The following is a 23,244-nucleotide window of genomic DNA, read 5'->3' on the forward strand; positions in this document are numbered from 1 at the left end:
GTAGGGGCTCCACATTCCCTGGTTTTCTGGAGTGCATATTTGCCCTGGTCGTCTGGAACCTGTAGTCCTGCATCATTCATATATGATTCTGATCAAAGCAGATTACTTATTTATAATTCACACTGCTTAAGAAACAGTACACTACTGTGCCAGATCTGCTTGTTCAGGCAATAATCAAAACTATCTTCCTTTTTTTCTCTGTGTCAGGGTACTGTACCATCCATTTAGGACTAATCCCTCCATCTCTGAAGGACAGAATAGTTTTTATATAAAGCTCTCATTGCTGTGAAGATAAGTCTGCAATTCTATCCATTCTCTGCAATTGACCATATATACTGAGACCTGATTTTGAGCTGTACTTTTTCAGGTGTCTTTGGCACTCACAATTAATTATGAGCATAAAAATGTTCCAGTAAAAATGAGAGCCTAGGTTAAGACCTATTCATAAATGTAATTCTAAATTGATAAATAATAAAGGAAGTGATAGAATTGGTCCATTTGTGAGTACACCTACATTCTATGTGTGGTGTTAACACTAATTGCAAGTCATTGGCCAAATTTCTCAAACTAAGATGCCTTAATTTAGGCACCTAATTTCATAGTCAGGCAACTGAATACTTTAGAGATGTAAATTTGGCCTCAACCTCCCTGTTTCAATTTCTTCTTTTGTCCAAATAAACATAAAAATACCTACATACCTCACAAGGAGTTGTGGAAAATATATCACTTACAAGACTGCTTCTGCTCTCACCAGTTTTACGCTGGTGAAACTCCATTCATTACAGTGCAGCTAATCTTCATTTACAGCAATGCAAGTGAGAGCAGAATGAAATCCACTCCTTATAAACACTGAAGATTAGTCTTCATTTAAAGAAAACTCTGAACTATGGTACCAGTTAGTAATTAAGATGCAAGCACAATTCCTGGTGGGCTGTGGAATTGCATACTTAACTCCATGTTCACAGTGATAAAAAGAAAAAGCCAAAATAATGTGAAATGTACCAAATCAGGGCCTGAGCTGGTGTAATGTGATGTAACTCCATTGTGTTCAATGGTGTTACACTTATTTATGCTTGCCTACAATCTGACTCACCATTTTAAAACCTAAAACAATGATTAAGCAAATACAGAATTATTATAAAACCTGGACCCCAGTCAGTGTTCCCTTTAAGCTATGTGCTTGTGCTGCTACTCAGGAGAGATTCAAATGTCATTCAGATGATTAGCAGAGCACCCACAGCTAGTTTTGTGTTTCTACTTGTGGTGTACATTCACACATGCCTCGGGCACATAACAAAATTCATTCTGCACATGGATGGAAAAATCTGTGTATGGATGGAAAAGATTAGAGGAACATTAACCCAGGGTCCATTATATATCTATAATAACAATAGGTTGTTTTGCCATATCCAGATCTTACTTATTAGTTGCTGAACTACAGACCCATTTTACAGCGTTTTAAATAATGAAAGAAAATGAAGAGCAAACTTTTACTGTGTTTCTGTCTAAATTGTTTAATATAAGCATTAGGTACTTTCGTAGACGGAAATAAGGTTCACCTTTAGCCTAGGTGTATCAAGCTGACACTTGAAACTGATGCTTTTAATCAATGCATTAAAGTGATTTTCTTATAATATTGTTAGAGAAATTTAATCCCGCTCCATCCCCTCCATGAAAAAAAAATCATTTCAGAGGACAGGGTTTTAAAATAAAAAGAACAGTTGTTGGACCGATATCCTTCTTTTCTTTTTCTGGTTGCTCTAATGCTTTGACCTTGTGGCATAGCCAAGACACACAAAGTGGGACAGATGCTGGAGTCTTTGAGGGCAGAGAGTATGTCATGTTCAAGTGCTACTTGGCAACTTTCCCAGTGATGGTTTACACTTTGCCTTCTCACACAGGGGGTCAGAGCATCACAATAATACAGACTAATGGCATATACAACTGTTCTTAGGAAAGAGATGGATACATTTGGGGAATGAAGGGATGTGGCATCCAAGAATGGGGACAAGGCTACAACCCCATTTTGGTCAGCTTAACTTTTCACATATGTCCTTGCCTTTGAGCCTGGAAAGTGTGTAAATAAACCCATTTGATCTATGCCCCCAATTAGAGGAACAATGAGTAAGAACCATTCATGCTCCTCTGCCTAGCAACTTGAGTTGGAGAAATTGTAACTAAAGTATAGTTTGTATTGAAATGATGTTAATAATTCATAGAAAAATAACAGTGTATTACTGTGGACTCCAGGTGGTGCCATATCTAACATGTATGCTATGTTGATTGCACGTTTCAAGATGTTCCCAGAAGTCAAAGAGAAAGGAATGGCAGCTATCCCCAGGCTGGTTGCCCTCACTTCAGAGCATGTATGTGTTTCTATTTTATCCAATTTGCTAAACTTGCTTTTGTTAATTAAACCAGGATAGAACAAATACCCGATGAAGGGATTCAGAGTTACCTGGCTTCATTTCTGTTATATTCTCACTGGGAATAAAAAGGGCTTGTTTCTTGTTACACATGAAGGGATATACTGTATGCTTGATGTTGAAATGCATGATGCTATAAAGCAGGGTCTATAATTAATTGTGTCTTTATGGCTTTCACCTATATCAGTGTAAATCCTTGTGTGAAATACAGTGTGAATGAGCTCAGAATCAGGCTCTATAATACACTGGTGATGATTTCTCTGTTTACATCAATCTAATGGAAATAGCAAAACTCTGTAAATCCAAACATCAGTAGCTGATATTGATCCTGCTGTAATTTAATAACAAGCTTATAACATGCATGAAGACAGTAATAGTGAAATGCCCATACATGAAGTAGGGGTAGGTTGGCTTTGCCTTTGATTTATCAACTCCATGATCCAAAGCTTAAGCCCAGCTTCTTTGCCAGTAAGGGATGCATATGCCTGGACACTTGCATACACTGACTGTGCACTGAGCTAACCAGTGCTTGGATGGGGAAGGTGGCATCATACACAAGATATGTGGAAGAAAAAAAACATAACTGCCCTAAGTGTGGGAGATGTAGTGAGTTTCCCTTTGTCTCTGCATTGTGGGATTTGTTTGGCTTTAGGATTGAATTAAGCCCCCCGTGGCTATAGTAGGGGAAGAGGGTAGAAAGAGATTGACAGAGCCAGACTTCATGCTCCCTCTTGTAATGTCCCTCCTGGTGATTGCCTTTAGATAAGGACGAACCTTTACCTACTAGGGCATCACCAGAAGCACTGCACATACTCAGTGCCTCCCCAGGCATCATCCTCAAAGATCTCACTGCCACACAGAGTACTGTGAATCGTCAAAGCTGGAGCTTCCACTGCTAGGAAGGATGAAGGGTTAAGTGGCCTCAAAGCTGTTACATGGGTGTTTATGAGGAAGGCCCCTTTCAGTGTCTGTGGTTACTCCCATGCCTGCAGAGACTAGATGGTCCTGCAGGAGCCACACTGCAGAGCAACTGAGCTAAGAATTTAGCCCCAGAGCAAGCAAAGAGAAAAATAATCCATATAATAATAATGACTCTCCAAAAGGGCCAGGAAGCAATCATAGAACTGGAAGGAACCTCAAGAGGTCATCAAGTCCAGTGCCCTGCACTCATTGCAGGACCAAGCACCATCTAGATTATCCCTGACAGGTTCTTGTCTAATATGCTCTTAAACATCTCTAATGATGGAGATTCCACAACCTCCGTAGGCAATTTATTCCAGTGCTTAACCACCCTGACAGTTAGGAAGTTTTTCTTAATGTCCAACCTAAAACTCCCTTGCTGCAATTTAAGCCCATTGGACACATAATCAATAGAAAACTAGGAACTAAACAAATTCTTATAAAGAAGATTGTTTAAAATAATAATTCTCCCTGGTCCTTATGTAAGCTAACAATAGTTCATAGAACAGGAACAGTGCACAATGAATCAACTATTAAACCCAAACTATTATACTCAAATTAATGAAATGACTCTTAATATCATTAAGATTTCATACTAAGGGGCAGACTTATTGCTACTTAGAGTGATTAAAAAGTATTCCAAAGTCCAAGTATGTTACCACAGTATGTAATATAATCCCTGAGAGCTGACATTTATACTTTAAAAAATGGTCTTAAATTACAGTTATTTACAACTTCCATAGAACAGCTGCAAAACCACTAATAACAAAGCAGAATCCCCATTTCCAGGACTCAAACTACTCCAGTTAACTATAGTTTCCCACGGTATCCCACGGTATCCATCAGTATGCCTGTTAGGAAATTGCTTGGTGAAATCAAGTTTGTTGGGACTGAGTCCTCTAACACATAATTCATTATACAAATCTTGCGGATTTATTTATTTTAAAGTAAAATAGAAACTGTTAGAATGCCAGATATGTCATAGTCCAAGCAACCTACTCTTATTCAGAATAGAAGTGTTGTTCAGAATCAGAATACACCCATGGATTTTTGGATCTTAGGGCACCCCACTGGCCTTCTTGTCCATGTAATATTATTCAATCTGACGTTAGCTTCTCTCTGATTCCAAACAGTGTTCCACTACCAAGCAGTAGTGCTACAGGGTGAGCATTCCATACACTTGACATTATCAGCCCTCAGTCTGTGTTTGTGATGGAATAGTAAATCCAGGTATAAAATTGATATATATATATCGTTAGATGAATAAAGATGATGTGTCAGGGGAGAAGTAAAAATCCAACAGAAGCAAATCCAAGACAATAATGTCAGCACAAGCAGTCAGTCACCAGTGTAACTCTAGCATAATTCCATTGTTACATTAATAGAGTTACTCCAGATTTACACTGAAATCAGTCTGGCCCCTGGAGCTACTGAATAAGCAGCCATCTAGAGTTTGTTTCAGTGAGAAGACCCTTTTTATTCGGTACAATATTATGACACAACTCTGACTCTGCATCACTTCTACTCTGCTCTACCATTTAGGACACTACTACAGCTAACCTACAACTTTATGGGTCAAATTCAGCCTGGTATAAACTCCATTAAGTTGCATTTGCTTACACCAGAGCTAAATGTAATGTTATATATTTACTGGCACAGCTTTCTAGAGCCAAATGTGGCTTTCATTCACACTAGATGCAAATTAACTGCCTTTAAATCAATGCTGCTGCTTTGTGTCTGGAGTAAGAGAGAGCAGATTTTGTAAATGGATCCTTCATAGGTATAAATCATGGATGCCACCTAAATTTCATTTTTATATAACTTTTCAAACCCAGTGAAAGGCAAGACACAGGGCCACTTCTTTGATCCCACTGTGTGCACTATGAGCTGTTCTGGCAATGAAAAGCAGACTGAACATGGCTTTAAGTGTTTAATTTAAGGCTTTAAGTGTTCAGTTAAGATGTTTCCTTACACAGTAAGGGGAGTATTGCATAGGCCAAGGAGAAGCGGGGAAAGTTGTCCAACACACCTTTGTGCTGCATCAATTCCCATGTGCCAGAACAGTCCCCTGGGGATCTTGGCATTTCGCATGATTTAGAGCAGCCCTATGGGTTCTGCAAGTTGCTCCCTGGGACTGGACTGTCATCTCAGGATCAGATATCTCCCCTCCTCTAAGCTAAATTGCCCATCGAATGCCTGGTCCTATAGATCTGGCCCTCTCCAAAGCAAATTATTACTTTTTTCATTTTGCACTTGGGTCCGTATATCCTTCAACGTAAACCATATGCTGTACATTTGGGTCAAGGAGGAAGTGGGCGGGGATTCTGTTTTTCACCATCAAAGAAAGGTAGCTTTGTTCCTAACATGCAAACTGAAATCATTGTTAATTCACTGAGTAGATTACCTCATTTACAAGGATTAGTAAAACTGGTGAACTTGATTGAGGAATAACTCCATTTAAATCAATGGATTTACATCATATACCAGCACAGAGTCCAGCTGAAGTCAGTGGGGTTCCATAGGAGCATAGGAGTCCACTCCTACTCAGATCAGATTGCAGGATTGGGGCCTTGTTGCTATATGGTTGCTTGCTTCCATTTTAAGACTGGTACAAATTTCCCTTGGAGCATTCCACAAATAAACCAAAGCAAACCAGATGTTGGCCTTGGACTTTGTTGCCTAAGGAAGGCTGTGTGCGGACAGAGGGTTTGAAATGTAAAAGGTACAAACATTTGATTGTCAGGCAAAGACACAGAATTATGATAACATCTCCTCCCCCAACATTAACAAAGTGCCTGCTAACCTCCTCGCCGTAGCAAATGAAATACCCCCCCAAACAGCATAATATTAGTATTCAGTGTGTTTAGAGCATTTACGAACCTAGAACTAGCATGCACATACCCTGGGAGGGTTCCATTTCAATAGGTAATTGCAGTAAATGCTACCGTTTGCTGGTAGACATTCACAGCAAGTCACCTGGTGCCGAGAGCCCACATAAGGCCCATCACACCATTTAAAGCCTGGGTGGGACCGCAGAGGGAAGCATCTTTGTATCCTTTGTGCCTTGGAGGGCGACACCATTAAATAGACTAAGGCAGAGGAGCCAAGTCCCAGAGTCTCTACAAAGAGAGCACAGAGCTACAACTGACACGCTTCTCTCTGATGGTCTGTCCACCCGGCCCAGTGTTTGTGAGTTAATTCCCTACCCAGTTAAGCCCCCTCACAAAGTATTTATGTGATGAGGGACTAATTCCCCAGACCAGAATAGAAATGAGCATTGGCTATCACATTATAAGGTTTTTCCCCCTCGGTTTCAGACATCCTTAATTAGGAGTCAATGATTTATGAATCCATAAACTATGCCAGAATATTGACTGTCATTATCTTAGACATCTATATATTAAAGCAAGAATCATGTAAGATAAGAATAGGTCACCTTATAATGTTGTGATTTTATGTTGAGTAATAATCTACTCTCATAACTTAGCATTAATACTATACCCTTAATAGTATAAATTTCACTATTACATTTTAAGCATATCTTTTTTAAGAAATAAATCTAGGTTTCTCTTGAACCCTTCTTCACACAACTTTACATTCTTGTTCACATAAAACAAGTATCTCGTACATCTGGCATCCCTTCATAAGGTAGCTCAAAGTCTATCACCTGTGAGAATAACTTCAACTGCTTTGGTTTTGCCTTGTACCGTCTTTTCTTCAGGCTTGGAGTTATCTTTGTTGCCCTGTGGAATGCTTTCTGGGAGGCAGGGCTTTCCTTCCGGTAATGGAGTGTCAAGTCAAAGTGGGTAGTGTGCTCTGTCAGCCCGTTACCAGATATTGCACACTCCCTTATCTCAGATGCAGCCAGCCCATAAGTAGCGCCCGGCACAAATATTAAATTTGTATCCATATTCACTTCTGTATCCACAAAAATGAGTCATGGATATTCACATCCACCTCTGTGGATGTGCATACCCACGGATATCTATGGAGTTGCAGGGCTCTACCTATAAGGTGGGTGGAAGCATGACTCTGTCTATTTCCAATTTCTCTTTACCACCTTCACAACTCACTTTTTTCTCAGGGTGGGAGAAGCAAGCTTTCAGGCTCTCCCCAGCCCACAACCAAACCCAGGACATAGATAGCTGTTGCATTGCCTCCTGGAAGTATGGGGTTCCCTCTCTCTTCCTTTACAAAATCCAACAACAATCTAATACAATGCTAACAATAAGACTCCATTTCTCACCAACCCCTCTCCGTCAGCTAAACGTGTTTAACCTTAGGGTTATTTTGTCCATCCCTCTGTCAAAGTATTATTCTCCCCTCCCCCATTCCCACCCCATCTGCTCATCTGCCACTATATTCTTGAGTGCTTGGTAGTAATCAGTAGTCTTCATTGTGAGGAAAGTTTTCCTAATACTCTGACAAACTCTCTCTATGCTCAGTTTCATCCCATCGCTAATTGGAGTATCCAAAACAATTCCTTCACAAACACTATGGTTGTGTCTAGACTGGCCAGTTTTTCCGGAAAATCAGCCACTTTTCCGGAAAAACTTGCCAGCTGTCTACACTGGCCACTTGAATTTCCGCAAAAGCACTGACGATCTCATGTAAGATTGTCAGTGTTCTTGCGGAAGTACTATGCTGCTCCCGTTCGGGCAAAAGTCCTTTTGCGCAAAATTTTTGCGCAAAAGGGCCAGTGTAGACAGCTCAGATTTGTTTTCCGCAAAAAAGCCCCAATTGCGAAAATGGTGATCGGGGCTTTTTTGTGCAAAAGCGCATCTAGATCGGCACGGACGCTTTTCCGCAAAAAGTGCTTTGCGGAAAAGCGTCCATGCCAATCTAGACGCGCTTTTCCGAAAATGCTTTTAACGGAAAACTTTTCTGTTAAAAGCATTTCCAGAAAATCATGCCAGTCTAGACGTAGCCCAGTAGACCAACAAGAATGAAACAGCAACTGTGCACTATTTGTCTGCACAAATTGAGCAAATGCATACACACGTGCAGATTCAGAAGTTTGAATTGCACTTGCATTTTTGTGTGTTAAACTCTGGCCTGATTTTCTTCCCACTGTTTATCCCTAAATTGCTTTTGTCCCTCATCTCTGATGTCCCTTTAATTTGTAAGCAATTTTCAGGCAAGTGAGATGCTCAGAGCTGCATGCACTTTTCTCAAGCTGTCAGCCTACCGATGCCTTGCAAAAGGGACTGCTAGGCATGGCCATAGCTTTTGAACATATGGGCTTAATTTTCTTCCTAGTGGTCATCCATTCAAGCCAACATTTCCTCTTTTATGGCATTCTGAAAGGTTTTATTTTCTACTGGATAGAAGAATTACAGAAGCAATTTCATTTTACCCAGTGTGAAATAATCGGCCAAATTCATCCTCTCTGTAATACTGCCGATGTTAAAGCCAATGAATTACACTTAATGCTGCAGCGTCAGTTCTTTAGCTCTTTCCGATATAACTGATACATTATACTAAATAGCATACAGGACTCTTTTCACATAACCACACCTACAACATATGTTGAGGTTTATAAATAGATGGAGGAAATCAATTATTTTCTTATATTGCCCACTTTAGGGAACTGTTCATGAGCAACACCCTCACAGTTCCTCTCCAATCTGTGTAAAGATCAACAGAGTCTTCCTGCGCTTGGGATTTTGGTCAAAGGGTCATGTCAATAGCCTCCTATTGGATTCTAAGCTGCATTATCACAGGGCTCCATGGTTGGAGTGTGCATGGCCACATTGCCTCGGAAGAGATGCTAGGGAGACTGTGCCTCCATGAAAACAACCTTCCCTAGTGCTGCTCATGCCATATGGCCAGAAAGAGGAAACTGCTTCTTCTGGGTAGGCCAGGGTATCCCGTCCTCCCAGCTTGTCAGGGGCTGCTGCCATAGGTGCTCTTGCACAATTGCACAAGGGAGGGAAAGCAGCTGGTTGATCGCCCTTCCACTCCTGTGAAGCTAGGCCTCTGAGGCACTCACAGTCCCACCCTACATCAAGAGTGGACTCATGAATCTGGAGGGGAAAAGCTCGCCCGTTTCTGACTGTAGCCAAGAGCACCCAGGTGTGTTTCTTAACATGTGCACTAAGGGCTGCATGAAACACACTGCAGGACTGGGAACGACAGGGGCACCCTGCTGAGCAGAACTGGGGCATGGCAGGATTGAACACCATTTCCCCTTTCACGAAAGAGACGACAGGCCTGTGAGAGGCAACGCGCCTGGGTGGAGTCACTTGGTTCAGCCATGGTTTGGACAAGCCAGCCCATGACAGCATGCAGAGCTGGGCTGCATGCAAATACCTATTTGCAAACCACTGGGGTTCTGGAAGATGCTGAGTGCTTTTGGGAGGGGCTGAGCACCTTCTATGGCCACTAAAGTCAGCATTTTACACATCCTGGTCCCTAATTCAAATGTGTAAGCACACAAAAATCCATCCCTATTCATTGAAGCACTTAAGCTCGTGCTAAACTCTGTCAGTTAGAGCTATACAACCGCTTAACATTAAAAACATGCTAAAGAGGTTTGCTGAAGAGGGATGGCTTGCTGAAGTGGGGACTAGAGCACAGATTACAGGGCTGGAATAGATAATTTTGGCATAGCTAATCAGTGTGCCATGCTGGTATATTGCAGTCACGCACCACAGAGGAAATTTCAGTTTAACCAAGAAATATTATTATATCATTAGGCATATAAGCTTGCCATTGGGGCATAGAACCCAGGTGGGACTAGCAATTAAGGAATGAATTCAGGAATTGCCAGCCAGTGCTGATTGCCCTCCTCATGGCAGCTGGGAGAATAAGAGAGTCGAGAAGCAGGGCAGCTGCCAGAGAATCCAGCAGTCCAGAGCAAGGTGGCTCTGCCAGCAAGCTGGTGTGATGCTGCCCCAGGGTGACAGCAACCCAAAGGAGGGATGAACTGAACCACAGGCTGCAGAAACCTGCAGAAGTGAGGGAGCTCAGGATACAGCAAGACAATTGATAAGAACTGATCCTGCCTGTCTGAGTTAAGGACCTTGAGCTGGAACTAAGTTAGTGAATGGACCTGTGTTTCCTATCTGCCTCTTAATAGGGAGGTAAGAGCCAAAGGGAGTTCTGGCTTCCTTGAGGACCAGGAGCTGATAATCCCTGCAAAACATAGGGGAAGGCTATGCACTCCAGTGGGACGGAAATTAATATCCCTGCCTCCAGAATAGGGCAATAGAGATTAGAACAAGAAGGGCAGATTGACCACCATGCCCATCGGAGCAGAATCTATGCAATGCTGTGTCTGACCAAAGAATGGCACTGATGGGCTCAGCATGGGGGCCACAAGGCCTCCCAGAGAACTGCTTTCATGCACCATCGATAACTTCAGTACTTGTTGGTTCAAAAGTGATTTTGTTATGGCTAACTATGACAGCCTGCAGAATTCCATTTTGAGAGCTGTTCATTTCGGCTACGTTTACACTGGCATGATTTTCCGGAAATGCTTTTAACGGAAAAGTTTTCCATTAAAAGCATTTTCGGAAAAGCGTGTCTAGATTAGCAGGACGCTTTTCCGCAAAAGCACTTTTTGCGGAAAAGCGTCCATGGCCAATCTAGACGCGCTTTTCCGCAAAAAAGCCCCGAACGCCATTTTCATGATCGGGGCTTTTTTGTGGAAAACAAATCTCTGCTGTCTACACTGGCCCTTTTGCACAAAAGTTTTTTGGAAAAAGACTTTTGCCCGAACGGGAGCAGCATAGTATTTCCGCAAAAGCACTGACAATCTCACATGAGATCGTCAGTGCTTTTGTGGAAATTCAAGCAGCCAGTGTAGACAGCTGGCAAGTTTTTCCACAAAAGCAGATGATTTTGCAGAAAAACTTGCCAGTCTAGACACAGCCTTAAAGTTCATAATGCTGCTCATCTCAGCATTGAGCTAGTCTCTAGCATAGTATTATCAGCATCCTTTTCATGAACTGTTTCCCAGATAGGTGTAATAAGCACATCTCTGTTCATCTTATAATTGTCTTCAAGAAATGCAAGTCCTCTTTCTATCAACTGTAATCCAATGAGTCAATTTCTTATATTTGACAGAGAAGAGTGAACAAACTAATTAATAAAAGCCTGTTGATTTAAGGAATATAAGTGAAGAAAAACAAATTGCTTATCCTACAAGAGAAAATCAGTGTTGCAATCCTGCCAGTTGTATGATCCTGATAAGACACTACTGAAACAATTATTCATGTCACTTTGAGGGAACAAATTTAGGGTTTAAAAAATCAATTATTTCATAAAATCAGCACTTTTTCTTTAGTCTACTAAAAATCATGTAATGTAACATGCACAAACATTATTCCATAAATAGTTATGTTAAGGGAATGTTTAAGTTGCACAGTTCAGCCCTAAATATTAAGGAAATAATTTATTTTTCAAAATAGAAAATATTACATCCTGACCACACATTAGCACAATTTTTTTCCTTTCTGGTCTGTTAGTCCCACATATATGAGAAGGTAAATCCCAATCTCCATCTCACAAGTTTAGCAAGATAAAATCCTGTAACTGGGGAAGTGGGGAGTGGACAACTATATGGCCTAGTGTCTTTTCCTTCTCTAACATCTATGACTTCATGATAAAGTCTAGTATGCTATTTATCTTGTTTCTGTTCTTTGCCCTACACTAATGCTGCTGTACACTATACAAATATGTTCCCTCTGCTTCACTATTCAGTGTTAGGAACTTATGACTACATTAAGTTATATATGCCCATAACTTCCATCAATATATAAATATTAATATATACTGACTGGCAAACAGAGTCTTCAGATTTATAGCTAATCCTAATCATGAATTCAATGGTGGATTTCCACTAGGAAAATTGTATTACTACTTTTTTTTTTAAGTTTAGTGATTTGTAGTTAAAACTGAAAGGCTTTAGACAGATTCATTAGTCAGTTTTAGATTGATCAAAACCCATTTTTCAGCTGTACACTTTGATATATTCCTGCACCATGATGATAGTGATTCTGATTGAATTTCTGAAATTGGAACCCCAAATTACAAACATTTATGCAGGAGTCAAGGGAAATTAGATGTAACTACTTTCCTAACATTCAATATTCTCTTTTATCCTATGCAGTAAGAATAACATTCCTGATTTTGATCTTACACTACTATAACTACATTTACTACAGTAGACTTATGACTGATTTACACTGGCATGAAATCAGAATTAGGCCTCTGTCTTTGCCTATCCTCAATTACAGGCCTTTTTTCGGGCTTTTGATATTGTTTGGCAAGTGGCCATGTAACAAACACACTTTACTTGAGATGCCAGTGGGCATCCCAATGGTCTAAGTACAGTGAGTCAAATTTAGTGAGGGATGCACAGAGGCAACTATCGTTGAAGTCAGTGCAAGTAGTGAGCTTGTTAGCAGGGCCGAATTTGGCTCTGAAATCAGCTATAATAGTGTTACTATTGTGAGTAAAATAATTTTAGAATTATTAACTTTGCTTCAAATGCTGAGGGAATACTGATATAAAATTTCAAGTGTCAGAGGTGAGTTTCTGAAAAACTACATTAATAGAATGATTGTTCTTATAGGGTTGTTTTTCAAGGAGACTACACAACTGCAGGGTTTTTGTTTTTCATTGAATTGGATTAAACTAATATTAAACATAATATAAAACAACAAATATGTTTTTTCAGAGTCACTTTTCTGTGAAGAAGGGAGCTGCAGCCTTGGGGATTGGCACCGATAGTGTGATTCTGATTAGATGTGATGAAAGGTAAGTACAGATTTCTTTATACCTCCTTACAATACTGCACTAAGGGAGGGGTCAAGCTGTGAACACAAGAAAAAAACATGTAGGACCAGATCATCTGCTGATGTAAGTCAGCATAGCTCTAACTTCAGTACATCTAAACCACTTTATACCAGCAGAGGCACTGGTGCTTTGATCCCAGCTTCTACCACAACTGATAGCGAGAGCTGCTTGAAAACTAGAATGTTCATTCCCTGGGAAACATTTTAACATTTGTTTTTCATGGAATGGAAAGTGCCTTAAAATTTTGATTCAGAAATAGTGAAATACTTTGGTTTGTTCCAAGTTAAATATTTCTGTATTCTCAAAAAGAAATATTTCAATTTTGATTTGTCCAGCTGAGCTGAACTGTCTGATTTCAAGTCGGTTAAGCATGGAAGTATATCCATCAGTAATTCATGGAAGTTGTAATTGGGGGGCTCTCATGCCCTATTTTTGTTTATGATTGTCTGACTGGATCACATGTCTCATAAAGCATCAAGGCAGTAATGCCAGAGGAGAGAACTGTGGTGTGTCACGGGAGCTGCACCTAGCCCGAGGAGGAGAATGAGAACATGAGGCTCTCAAACCGCAGCGCCTAGGAGACACTACACAGGTGATGGGCAACCTGCTGCCTGAGGGCCACATGTGACCCATTGGAGTTCTGTGTGTGGTCCACGAAACAAGATATTTACCATTGCCCACACACAGGGTTGCCAGATTGCTTTGGTTTCCCTCCATGCAGTTTTTTCCCCCTTCTGGTAATACTCAAGTGACACACATTTAAAGCAAGGGCACATGTAGTGAGGTGTGTGCTGATTACACACAACATTGACTGTGAGAGCCCTGCACTCCCTGTGCATCCAATCAAAGCACTGTTAGAAGACAGGATGCTGGGGATAGATGGACAGTGGTCTGGCCCAGTATGGCCATTCTTATGGTTCAGTCGGCACCCCCCCACACACACACTAATTCTAGCTACGGAAGCCCAGTTAGCAAAACTAACCTATCCTGATAGACCACCTTGATTACTGTAACCTTGTGACCCACTGAGATGAAGAAAGACCACTCATGCGGCCCACTCACAGCTTATTAGCAAACAGGCCCAAACACAACAATTTGATTCAGTTCAACAAACCATTTTTGTTGGCAGAAAATTGAAATTCTGGCAAAAATGACAAATTTTTCTCAGAAATTTCAGTTCTTGTGGAAATTGCATTTTCAGGTTAACTCCCCCCACCTCCTCCCCTCCTATGAGGCTATATCTACACTGCCATATTTTTTGCAGAAGATAAGCAAACCGTGCTCTTATTTGCATATCTTCTGCGGATCCTTTTTGCAGAAGAGGTTTTGCCACTAAAAAGCCCTGTGTAGACGGGGCCATTTGTTGAAAAAAAACCCCTTTTTTGCAAGATCCCTTATTCCTCAAAAAATGAGGTTTACAGGATCTTGCGAAAAAGGGGTTTTTTTCCAACAAATGGCCCCGTCTACACCAGGCTTTTTAGTGGCAAAACCTCTTCTGCAAAAAGGATCAACAGAAGATATACAAATGAGAGTGCGATTTGCATTATCTTTTGCTCAGCAGGGTGCCCCTGTCGTTCCCAGTCTTGCAGTATAGACATAACCTGATGGAAAATTCCTCGCTAGATCTAGAGAGCTTTCAGATAAAAATTGCCTTTCATTAGGAGCCATTAACTATCATTGTTATAGTATCTACTGACTGGTTTATAGGTACATCTTAAATGGAAGGCCTGACTAAATCAAAATGCTCTGAACATCTCATCAAAAGAAGAAAATCACCTAAGCAATTTGGAATAGTAATTACAGGATATTGATGCATAATCTCATCTCTCTAGTGCCAAAAAGTCGAGTACTCTTGGCATAAAAATTAAAGACAGTGTGAACAATGAGTAAGAAACTCCTGATGTACCAACACATCATAACAACAGCTTTGCCTTTTCTAGATACTAAGGACCAAATTAATGTAACTGGGGTCACAAGCTGGCCCTTCTTGTAGAAATTCTGTGTAGATTTACTGTATTGATTTATTTTGCTTTAGTGTTTGTTCTAAAGAAAATGGCAGAGTTACTGCATGTTTCTCATCCATTCTCCGAAAATTCCAAAGAAACATAGCAGGCCATGAGGCCTTCTCCTAAAAGCACTAGGCAGGAGTTTTGGGATGTTCTTGTAGCTCTTCTGAAGGAAGCATATGGATTATATTGGCTGCAGATCTAGCTGAACTTTTGGATGCTTATCTAGCCTGAGTCCATTACCGCCCATCCAGAGCCATACCTAGTAAAAATCTGCCTGTATTTATGTTATATTGGAACTGGTTTGCACTGTTTTTTTAATTCGTAAGATCATGCAGTTTTTCAGCCCAAAGCAAAAATGCATTGTTGCTAATGTAGGGGGCTGGTTTTCTGCATGCTCCTGCCTATTTATGTGGATTGGTAATGGTAGCATTTGGTTTACTCCATGTAGTTTGGTAATGCTATAAGTTGTCTTGCTGTGAACCTGAGGTATTTGCCTCTGCTGAGGACTTTTTTTGCATGGTCCAACATGTATGTTGGCTATATTGGGGACTGATGTACTGCCTGCTCCTATGTGAATTTTGACAGTGTTTGCAGCTGACTTTAGTTTACATTTCTGTATGTGTTTCATTTTCATAAAAAAATTCAAGGGAAAATTATAAAAGCTGTGTTTGGGTTTCCTGGGAACTAACTAATCACTTACTTGTATATGAATTTTGCCATGCTGAGGAATCCATACTGTACTTCAACATGTATTTTAGCAATGCTAAAGGCTAGTAAATAGCATGCTATTATACTGCATTTAAATTAGGAATTCCAAGTCTGTGTTTTAGTTTCCTTTCATTTTATTCCCCTTATAGTTCTAAAAGCAGTTGTAAGAGGAAAAGGGAAACATTATTTTTGTCTAGAACCATAACCAAAAAGCAGGATGTTCTGAAATGAGCAGAATATTCTGTAGCAGTCTGGCATTCCAAACCCTGAGTTGAGTTCAGCTTTTATAATTTGAAAGCAAAATATGATTTTTGCCAAAGCAAAGCTGCCCAAGTTCATGTCTACCAAAAGCTTCTTTATGAGTAAAATTCTTGGGTGTGCTGCATAATTAAGCACTACAAGTGATCAAAAATACCAATTTTTTTTTGCTGAAAATTAAGAATTTTTCATTTTTATTCCCTTGAATTTTTTTATGAAAATGAAACCAAAACCCAGCACATTTGGGGGTTTCTAAAATGATTTTTGGTAATATATTCTGGGTTTTTTGTAAGAAACCAAGAGTTAATTTTTTAGACAAAAATGGAAATATTTCATTATATTTTTCAGTCAAAATTATTTATTTTTAACAAATCTATTTCTTTTCAATGAAAAATTTTACTACCTCAAGTAAAGACTGAAAAAGTATTTTGTATGTGCCCAGTGATTAAGCAAAATTAATGAAGAACTTACCAATTTCTTAAAGGACTAGCATAATGCTGATGATAGACTCATAGACTCATAAACTTTAAGGTCAGAAGGGACCATTATGATCATCTAGTCTGACCTGCACAATGCAGGCCACAGACTCTCACCCACCCTCTCCTATATAGCTTCTTTCTCTCCATGGATTGTTCGACTTTCAGCTAAATCAACCAAAACCCCAGATCTCAATATGTAAACATTAATAGTGTTTTCATGATGTGTCCAATGAATTTACAAGACCATCTGAATTGTCCTGAGGAGCTAAAATCACTGAGCCTGAATCTCAGGTGAATGGCTCGTGCTAAATCTACTGCAAAACTATATACGAGGGTATGTCTACACTACAAAGTTAATTCGAACTAACAGGAGTTAGTTCGAATTAACTTTGATAGGTGCTACACTAGCGCTCCGCTAGTTCGAACTTAATTCGAACTAGCGGAGCGCTTAATTCGAAGTAGGTAAACCTCATTTTACGAGGACTAACGCCTAGTTCGAATTAGCTAGTTCGAATTAAGGGCTGTGTAGCCACTTAATTCAAACTAGTGGGAGGCTAGCCCTCCCCAGCTTTCCCTGGTGGCCACTCTGGGCACCACCAGGGAAACTCGTCTGCCCCCCTCCCAGCCCCGGAGCTCTTAAAGGGGCACGGGCTGGCTACGGTGCCCGTGCCAGGTGCAAGCCTGCCAGCACCCAGCCAGCAGACCCTGCACCTGGCACGGCTCGAGCCAGCCACCCGCTGCCACCCAGCCCTCCGCCTCTTCCCGGGACCAGGCTGGCGGCTCCCGGGAGCCTGCCCGGGTCCACAAGAGGCGGGCGTCCGCCTGGTCTAGTGCGGAGATCGTGGACCTCATCCATGACCTCTGCACTAGGCACAGGAAAGTGGCCGTCTAGGGCAGGATAGCTGCCAGCCTGGCCACCCGGGAGCAGGTTTGCATGAAAATCAAGGTGGTCCACTGAGACCCCCGACCCTGAGTCCTGAGCTTACAATGGCCGTACTGGGTCAGACCAAAGGTCCATCTAGCCTAGTAGCCTGTCTGCTGACAGTGGCCAATACTAGGGACCCTGGAGGGGATGGACCGAAACAATGACCAAGCCATTTGTCTCGTGCCATCCATCTCCAGGCTTCCACAAACAGAGGCCAGTGACACCATTTCTACCCCCTGGCTAATAGCACTCCATGGACCCAACCTCCATAACTTTATCTAACTTCTCTTTAAACTCTGTTATAGTTCTAGCCTTCACAGCCTCCTGCAGCAAAGAGTTCCACAGGTTGATTATTTGCTTTGTGAAGAACTTTCTGTTATTAGTTTGAAGCCTGCTACCCATTCATTTCATTTGGTGTCCTCTAGTCCTTCTATTATGGGAACTAATGAAGAACTTTTCTTTATGCACCCTCTCCACACCACTCATGCTTTTATAGACCTCTATCATATCCCCCCTCAGTCTCCTCTTTTCTAAGCTGAGAAGTCCCAGTCTCTTTAGCCTCTCTTCATACGGGACCTGTTCCAAACCCCTGATCATTTTAGTTGCCCTCCCCTCTCCCACCCTCTCTCTTCCCCTCTCCCACCTCCTTTTCCCAGTTTCCCCGAGTTTTGTTCAATAAAGAGAGTTTCTATTTTTGAACACACGTGTCCTTTATTTTGTACATCAGGAAGGGGGGCTAGGGAGGGGTGAGTGGAAGGAGGTGAGGGAGGAATGGGGTACAAGCCCCCGATGGGGAGGACTGGGGTGGCTCTGTGGGCTTCTCGGGGTGAAAGCTCTCCTGAAGCCCCTTGATTGACCCCCACTCCGGATGGCAGCCTGCGGCAAGTGCAGCCGGGCTGATGGCCGAGTGCTGTGATGTGCCGAGTGTGGGCACTCAGGGCACTCCAAGCCAGGACTGATTTGCAAGTGGGGAACCCCTGAGAACTGTCTGTCCGGGGTGGGGGTCGGGTCCCTTTAAGCACAGCCCTCGGCTAGCCTGAGGCAGCAGCTCCACACTCTAAGTCCTAATCTGATGCCCTGCCGGCACTGCTTCCGGCCATCCTTAACCTCGGTTCAGGGTCCACTGAGTGTGGACATGCTAGTTCAAATTAGCAAAACGCTAATTCGAACTAATTTTTAAGTCTAGATGCACGAGTTCGAATTAGCTTAGTTCGAATTAACTAATTCGAACTAAGTTAGTTCGAATTAGTGCTGTAGTGTAGACATACCCCAATATATTTGAAGATGTATTTTCTTCTAAACTAGACCAGATGCTTCTTTTTCATGCCCTTCTCAAAGCTAGTGGGAAGGTAACCAGATCAAGCCATGGAGTTGTTGCTCTGAGGCAAATTTGTCCCTTGCATCAGTCCACTGAACTCACTGGAATTAAACTGAGGGTGATTTTAACCTGCATTGCAAATAAAAGTCAGTGTTCTCCTGAGGGTGTAGAGAAGTAATGAGAAGGGAATCAACTGCTCTTAGCAGGCAGAAAACTTCTTCCCCCTCCCCAATTGCTGAATTTTGGAAAAATCAGCTGGTCTCATTGTTTGGGGCCAGGCAATTGACTTGAGGATCAGGGCCGCCCAGAGGGGTGGGCAAGTGGGGCAATTTGCCCTGGGCCCCACAGGGGGCCCCAGGAGAATGTCTGAAGTCCGAGGTCTGAAACAGGGAGTGCCAGGAAGGGGCCCCTGAAATTGCTTTGCCCCAAGCCCCCTGAATCCTTTGGGTGGCCCTGTTGAGGATTCTCTGTGAAAGTGCAGAGCTCCCTGAACAAGAGCCTGAAAGCCAGTGGGAGGTGGAGTAGCAGACTCCATCAGTGGCAGCCACAGAGTTGGGGCTCCTCTGCAGACATACAGGGAGCTTTTCACTGGCTACAGAACCACACAGGAACCAAAAGATTTGCCCTAAGATTAGCCATGCTGGATCAGATCAAATGTCCATCGATTCTGGAATCCTGTCTTCTGACAGTGGCCAATGCCAAATGCCCCACAGGGAAAAAACAGAACAGGTGATCCAGCCCAGATCACCCATTCCCAGCTTCTGCCAAACAGAGGCTGGGGACACAGTCTCTGCCCATCTTAGGTAATAGCCCTTGATGGACGTATCCTTCACGACTTTTAATACAGCACTAAGTGGGGCTTCACCAAATACTAGGCTCTCTGTGGATGTGACTTTCCCCCACTGGTGATAACTGGCTAACAACTAACTTAGGATGAAATTCAGCATAGTGCTGAAGGCCAGGTCAAGGAGTAGGTTCCATTTAAATGCCTTCTTTGAGAGCTTCAGTGGTGCACAAGGGTTAATTACATTCCCGTCTGGGGTTATTTAAGTGGAAAAGTGATTGAAAGGGGCTGATTTCAAAACTGAAACTTGAATATGACCTTATCCTTTCTGCAGAGGGAAAATGATCCCATCAGACCTTGAAAGAAGAATTATTGAAGCCAAACAAAAGGTAAGTATATTAGCAGGTGCCTTCAGAAATGGTGTAGGTTTTCCCACCACCACGCATAGGAAACCAGTGCCATTTTGTTCAATTTGATTGATGTTTTTTAAGAGGAGAGTTGAGCTAGTCTGTCTTATGTTCTGTTGCAGGTTTATTTACATGAAACACAATAGCATAATGAGAACAGTTAGAGGTGCTGAATAAAATATATGTTTAAAGATGTTTCATAGCCGTCTTAAGGCATTTGCCTTCCTTCTATGCTTTACAGTATAATCTCTTCAGTCTGTGATACAAACACTAGCTGAAGGTTGGCTGTAAATGAAAAGACATTTTGGAATTGAAGATTTTTTAAAAAGCTGAAAATATTCTTATTAAAGTCACAAACTCAAGAGGAGTAGCTATGTTAGTCTGCAATTTAAAAACAACAAGTTGTTCTGTGGCACCTTAGGGCACATCTACACAGCAGAGCAAAACTCTAATTAAGCTACGCAACTTCAGCTACTTCAATTACGTAGCTGAAGTCGAAATAGCTTAATTCAGCTTTTGGCGCTGTCTATATAGCAGGAAGTTGAAGGAAGAACACTCTTCCTTCCACTTCCCTTACTCCTTGTAAAATGAGGGTTACAGGAGTTGGAATAAGAAATCCTCCAGCTCAACATTAATAGTGCTATGGTGTAGACACACCCTTAGAAATTAACAAATATATATATGTGGGTGTGGGTGTATGTTAATCTCTAAGGTGATTAGAGAGTGGACTGCTCATCTGGAGAAGTGAGTTTTGCCCATGAAAGCTCATGATACTGAATATATTTTTGTTAGTCTCTAAGGTGTCACAGGACTACTCTTTGGTTTTACAAAATCAAGATGAGTTCATTCAAAGAATTAAATGTATTCTTCAAGATGCAGTTTTTTGTGTGTGTCCTTTTAAAGCTTAAAAATAAAATACAGCTTATTTTAATATTGTGGCTATGGCAAGAGTTGCTGTACAGTAATATTTTAAAATACAGAGATCAAAGTTCACAAGAAAAACTGGTCTTTGGAAAAACTTGTTTTGCTTAAAATAAATCATAGGATAAGGGAAACTATAAAAAAACCCAGAACATTAAACCAAAAACTTACAAAGGGGGGAGGGGAAGGGGAGGAAGTTGGGCCTTTTCAGGCCTTTTTATCAGCTGCTCATTACATATTAAGAAAACTGTATTTTTGTATAATTTTCATATGTTTATATTAGACCACAATATTGCAGTCTTAGGACTTACTTAACTTTACACACTTTGAGTACAGTAGTTCCAATGGCTTCAGAACTGCTCATGTACTAAAAGTGGAAAGTAAACATAAACCTTTGCAGGATCAGGACATTACAACATAGATTTTTGGGGTAGGGAATGTGCCTTCCTATATGATGTACAGACACTAGCATGTGCTGGATTCAACGTTAAGGTACAGCATAATATAGGCTACTTCAAATTTGCCAAAAAGATTTATTGTCCAATGATGCATAAAGACAATTTGGTTTGTTAGTCCTACATGTCATAACAGAGTATCCATTTTTTACTTCAAACAGTCAGGTGTGGAAATGTTCATTCAGCGGCTTATACAACTTATACATCTTTATTTACATAAATGGCAGTGTTGGCCTTGGAAGTTTGCTGCCACCTAAAGGCAGAAACTGTAATATCGCAAACATCTAAAACGAGAAAGCCAAAAAAAGTGCAAAAATAACATGAATGAGCCCCTGATTTCCAAATGGCAACTTTCTTTGCCTGACAATACAAAGCAGGATTGTCAGCTGGGAGACACTCATGTACTCATTCTGGGTTAGCACAGTGGCGCTACAATTGAAGTTTTACTTACACAATGGCCTGACTACTTAGAAGAAAATAGAGCTTCTGCAAATTCAGGTAGGTTCCATGTTTGACAAATAATATTCTCTCTCTGAGGAATATTTCTCTCCTTTATGTAGGGATTTGTTCCTTTCCTAGTCAGTGCCACAGCAGGAACTACAGTGTATGGTGCATTTGATCCACTCATCGCTATTGCAGACATCTGCAAGAAATACAAAATCTGGATGCACGTAGATGTAAGTACTGTATTGCTCTAGAGACTGGATTACAAAGTGTGCCAATGTGAATTCACCCATCCGTGTCCACTGTCATTTTCCACAGATGATCACATACTTGGTTCCTCTAATGAGAGCTAATGAGCTAGGACCTAATTTTCCACTCCTTTGATCTGAAAAAAGAGGCTGGGCACATAGACGTTGAAGTGAGGGCGCTTAGAGCTGTTGGTGCTCTGCACTTTTGAAAATCAGGCCACTTTCAGCTGTTTAAACATGCATTTAAGTGACTCATTATAGGAATCGTAGTTTGAAAATCATGGCCTCCACCTTTACATCTCTAGGCATCATCATTGTGAGAAAATGCCATACCCCACACAGGCCCATCTTCTGTGGCAAGTGTAAAATAAATAAATAATTCCCATAGCGTGGTGGCTGAAATGTTGCATAGAAACATAGTGGTTTCAGTGACAATATTACCCAGAGAGTTTCTCCAATCCAAAATTAAATTTTGGGAATGTGGGGGGCATGGTAAAAGATGGGGAAACCTGCCAACAAGTGAGCCCACTGGTTAGTATGCTCATGCAGGCTGTGAGAGACATGGCTCCAAGTCCCTATGGCATCTGTTCAGTTGTTCTGGGGTACGCGGAGGCCTGTTGCGGGTTCTTCACCAAAAAGGTCTAATGGTCTTATTTTTGTTTTGCATTGGAATTAATAAAAATCTTGAAATTTTTCATGAAATAGAATTGTTGTTTTCCAGCCACTCCTAAAAATAAACAAGTGAGGAAAAGGCTGCAAGATCCCAATCACATCTGCTAGACTATCTTGCCAATTTGATCTTCGAACATTAACTGACTTTATTGGGGTTCTCACTGTGTTTCATTTTCCTGCAAACATGTTGAAAGATGATCTCTCCTATCCCAGAACTCTTCAGGAAAAAACAGGGTGGGAGACAGTGGGGCGGGAAGGGGAGGAGGTTTGAGGAGAGTTAGTTGGTTGGAATTCTGATGAAAAACCCATCTCTGCAGGGGGGGTGCCATCCCACGGTATCAATGTCATTGTAACAGAAAGGGGAAAGCCCTTCTGCAGGCTTGCTGAGAGCAATTCTGGGGCCCAGGGCAGAAGAGTCAGTGGGTC

At 41.5% G+C, this 23,244-nt stretch overlaps 1 protein-coding gene across 1 annotated transcript in view; it reads left to right on the plus strand.

Moving 5' to 3' along the window:
* Positions 1 to 23,244, plus strand: part of GAD2 (glutamate decarboxylase 2) — a 58,816-nt gene that overhangs the window by 16,462 nt on the left and 19,110 nt on the right. Inside the window, exons 7-10 of the mRNA XM_075922541.2 lie at positions 2,251 to 2,366; positions 13,072 to 13,151; positions 20,006 to 20,060; positions 22,015 to 22,131. Of these exons, the coding sequence (XP_075778656.1) occupies positions 2,251 to 2,366; positions 13,072 to 13,151; positions 20,006 to 20,060; positions 22,015 to 22,131 (368 nt within the window). The remainder of the gene's footprint in view (positions 1 to 2,250; positions 2,367 to 13,071; positions 13,152 to 20,005; positions 20,061 to 22,014; positions 22,132 to 23,244) is intronic.

The sequence above is a fragment of the Pelodiscus sinensis genome, chromosome 2, assembly GCF_052426305.1.
Source record: "Pelodiscus sinensis isolate ZL-2025 chromosome 2, ASM5242630v1, whole genome shotgun sequence".
In the NCBI taxonomy this organism is placed as follows: Eukaryota; Metazoa; Chordata; order Testudines; family Trionychidae; genus Pelodiscus; species Pelodiscus sinensis.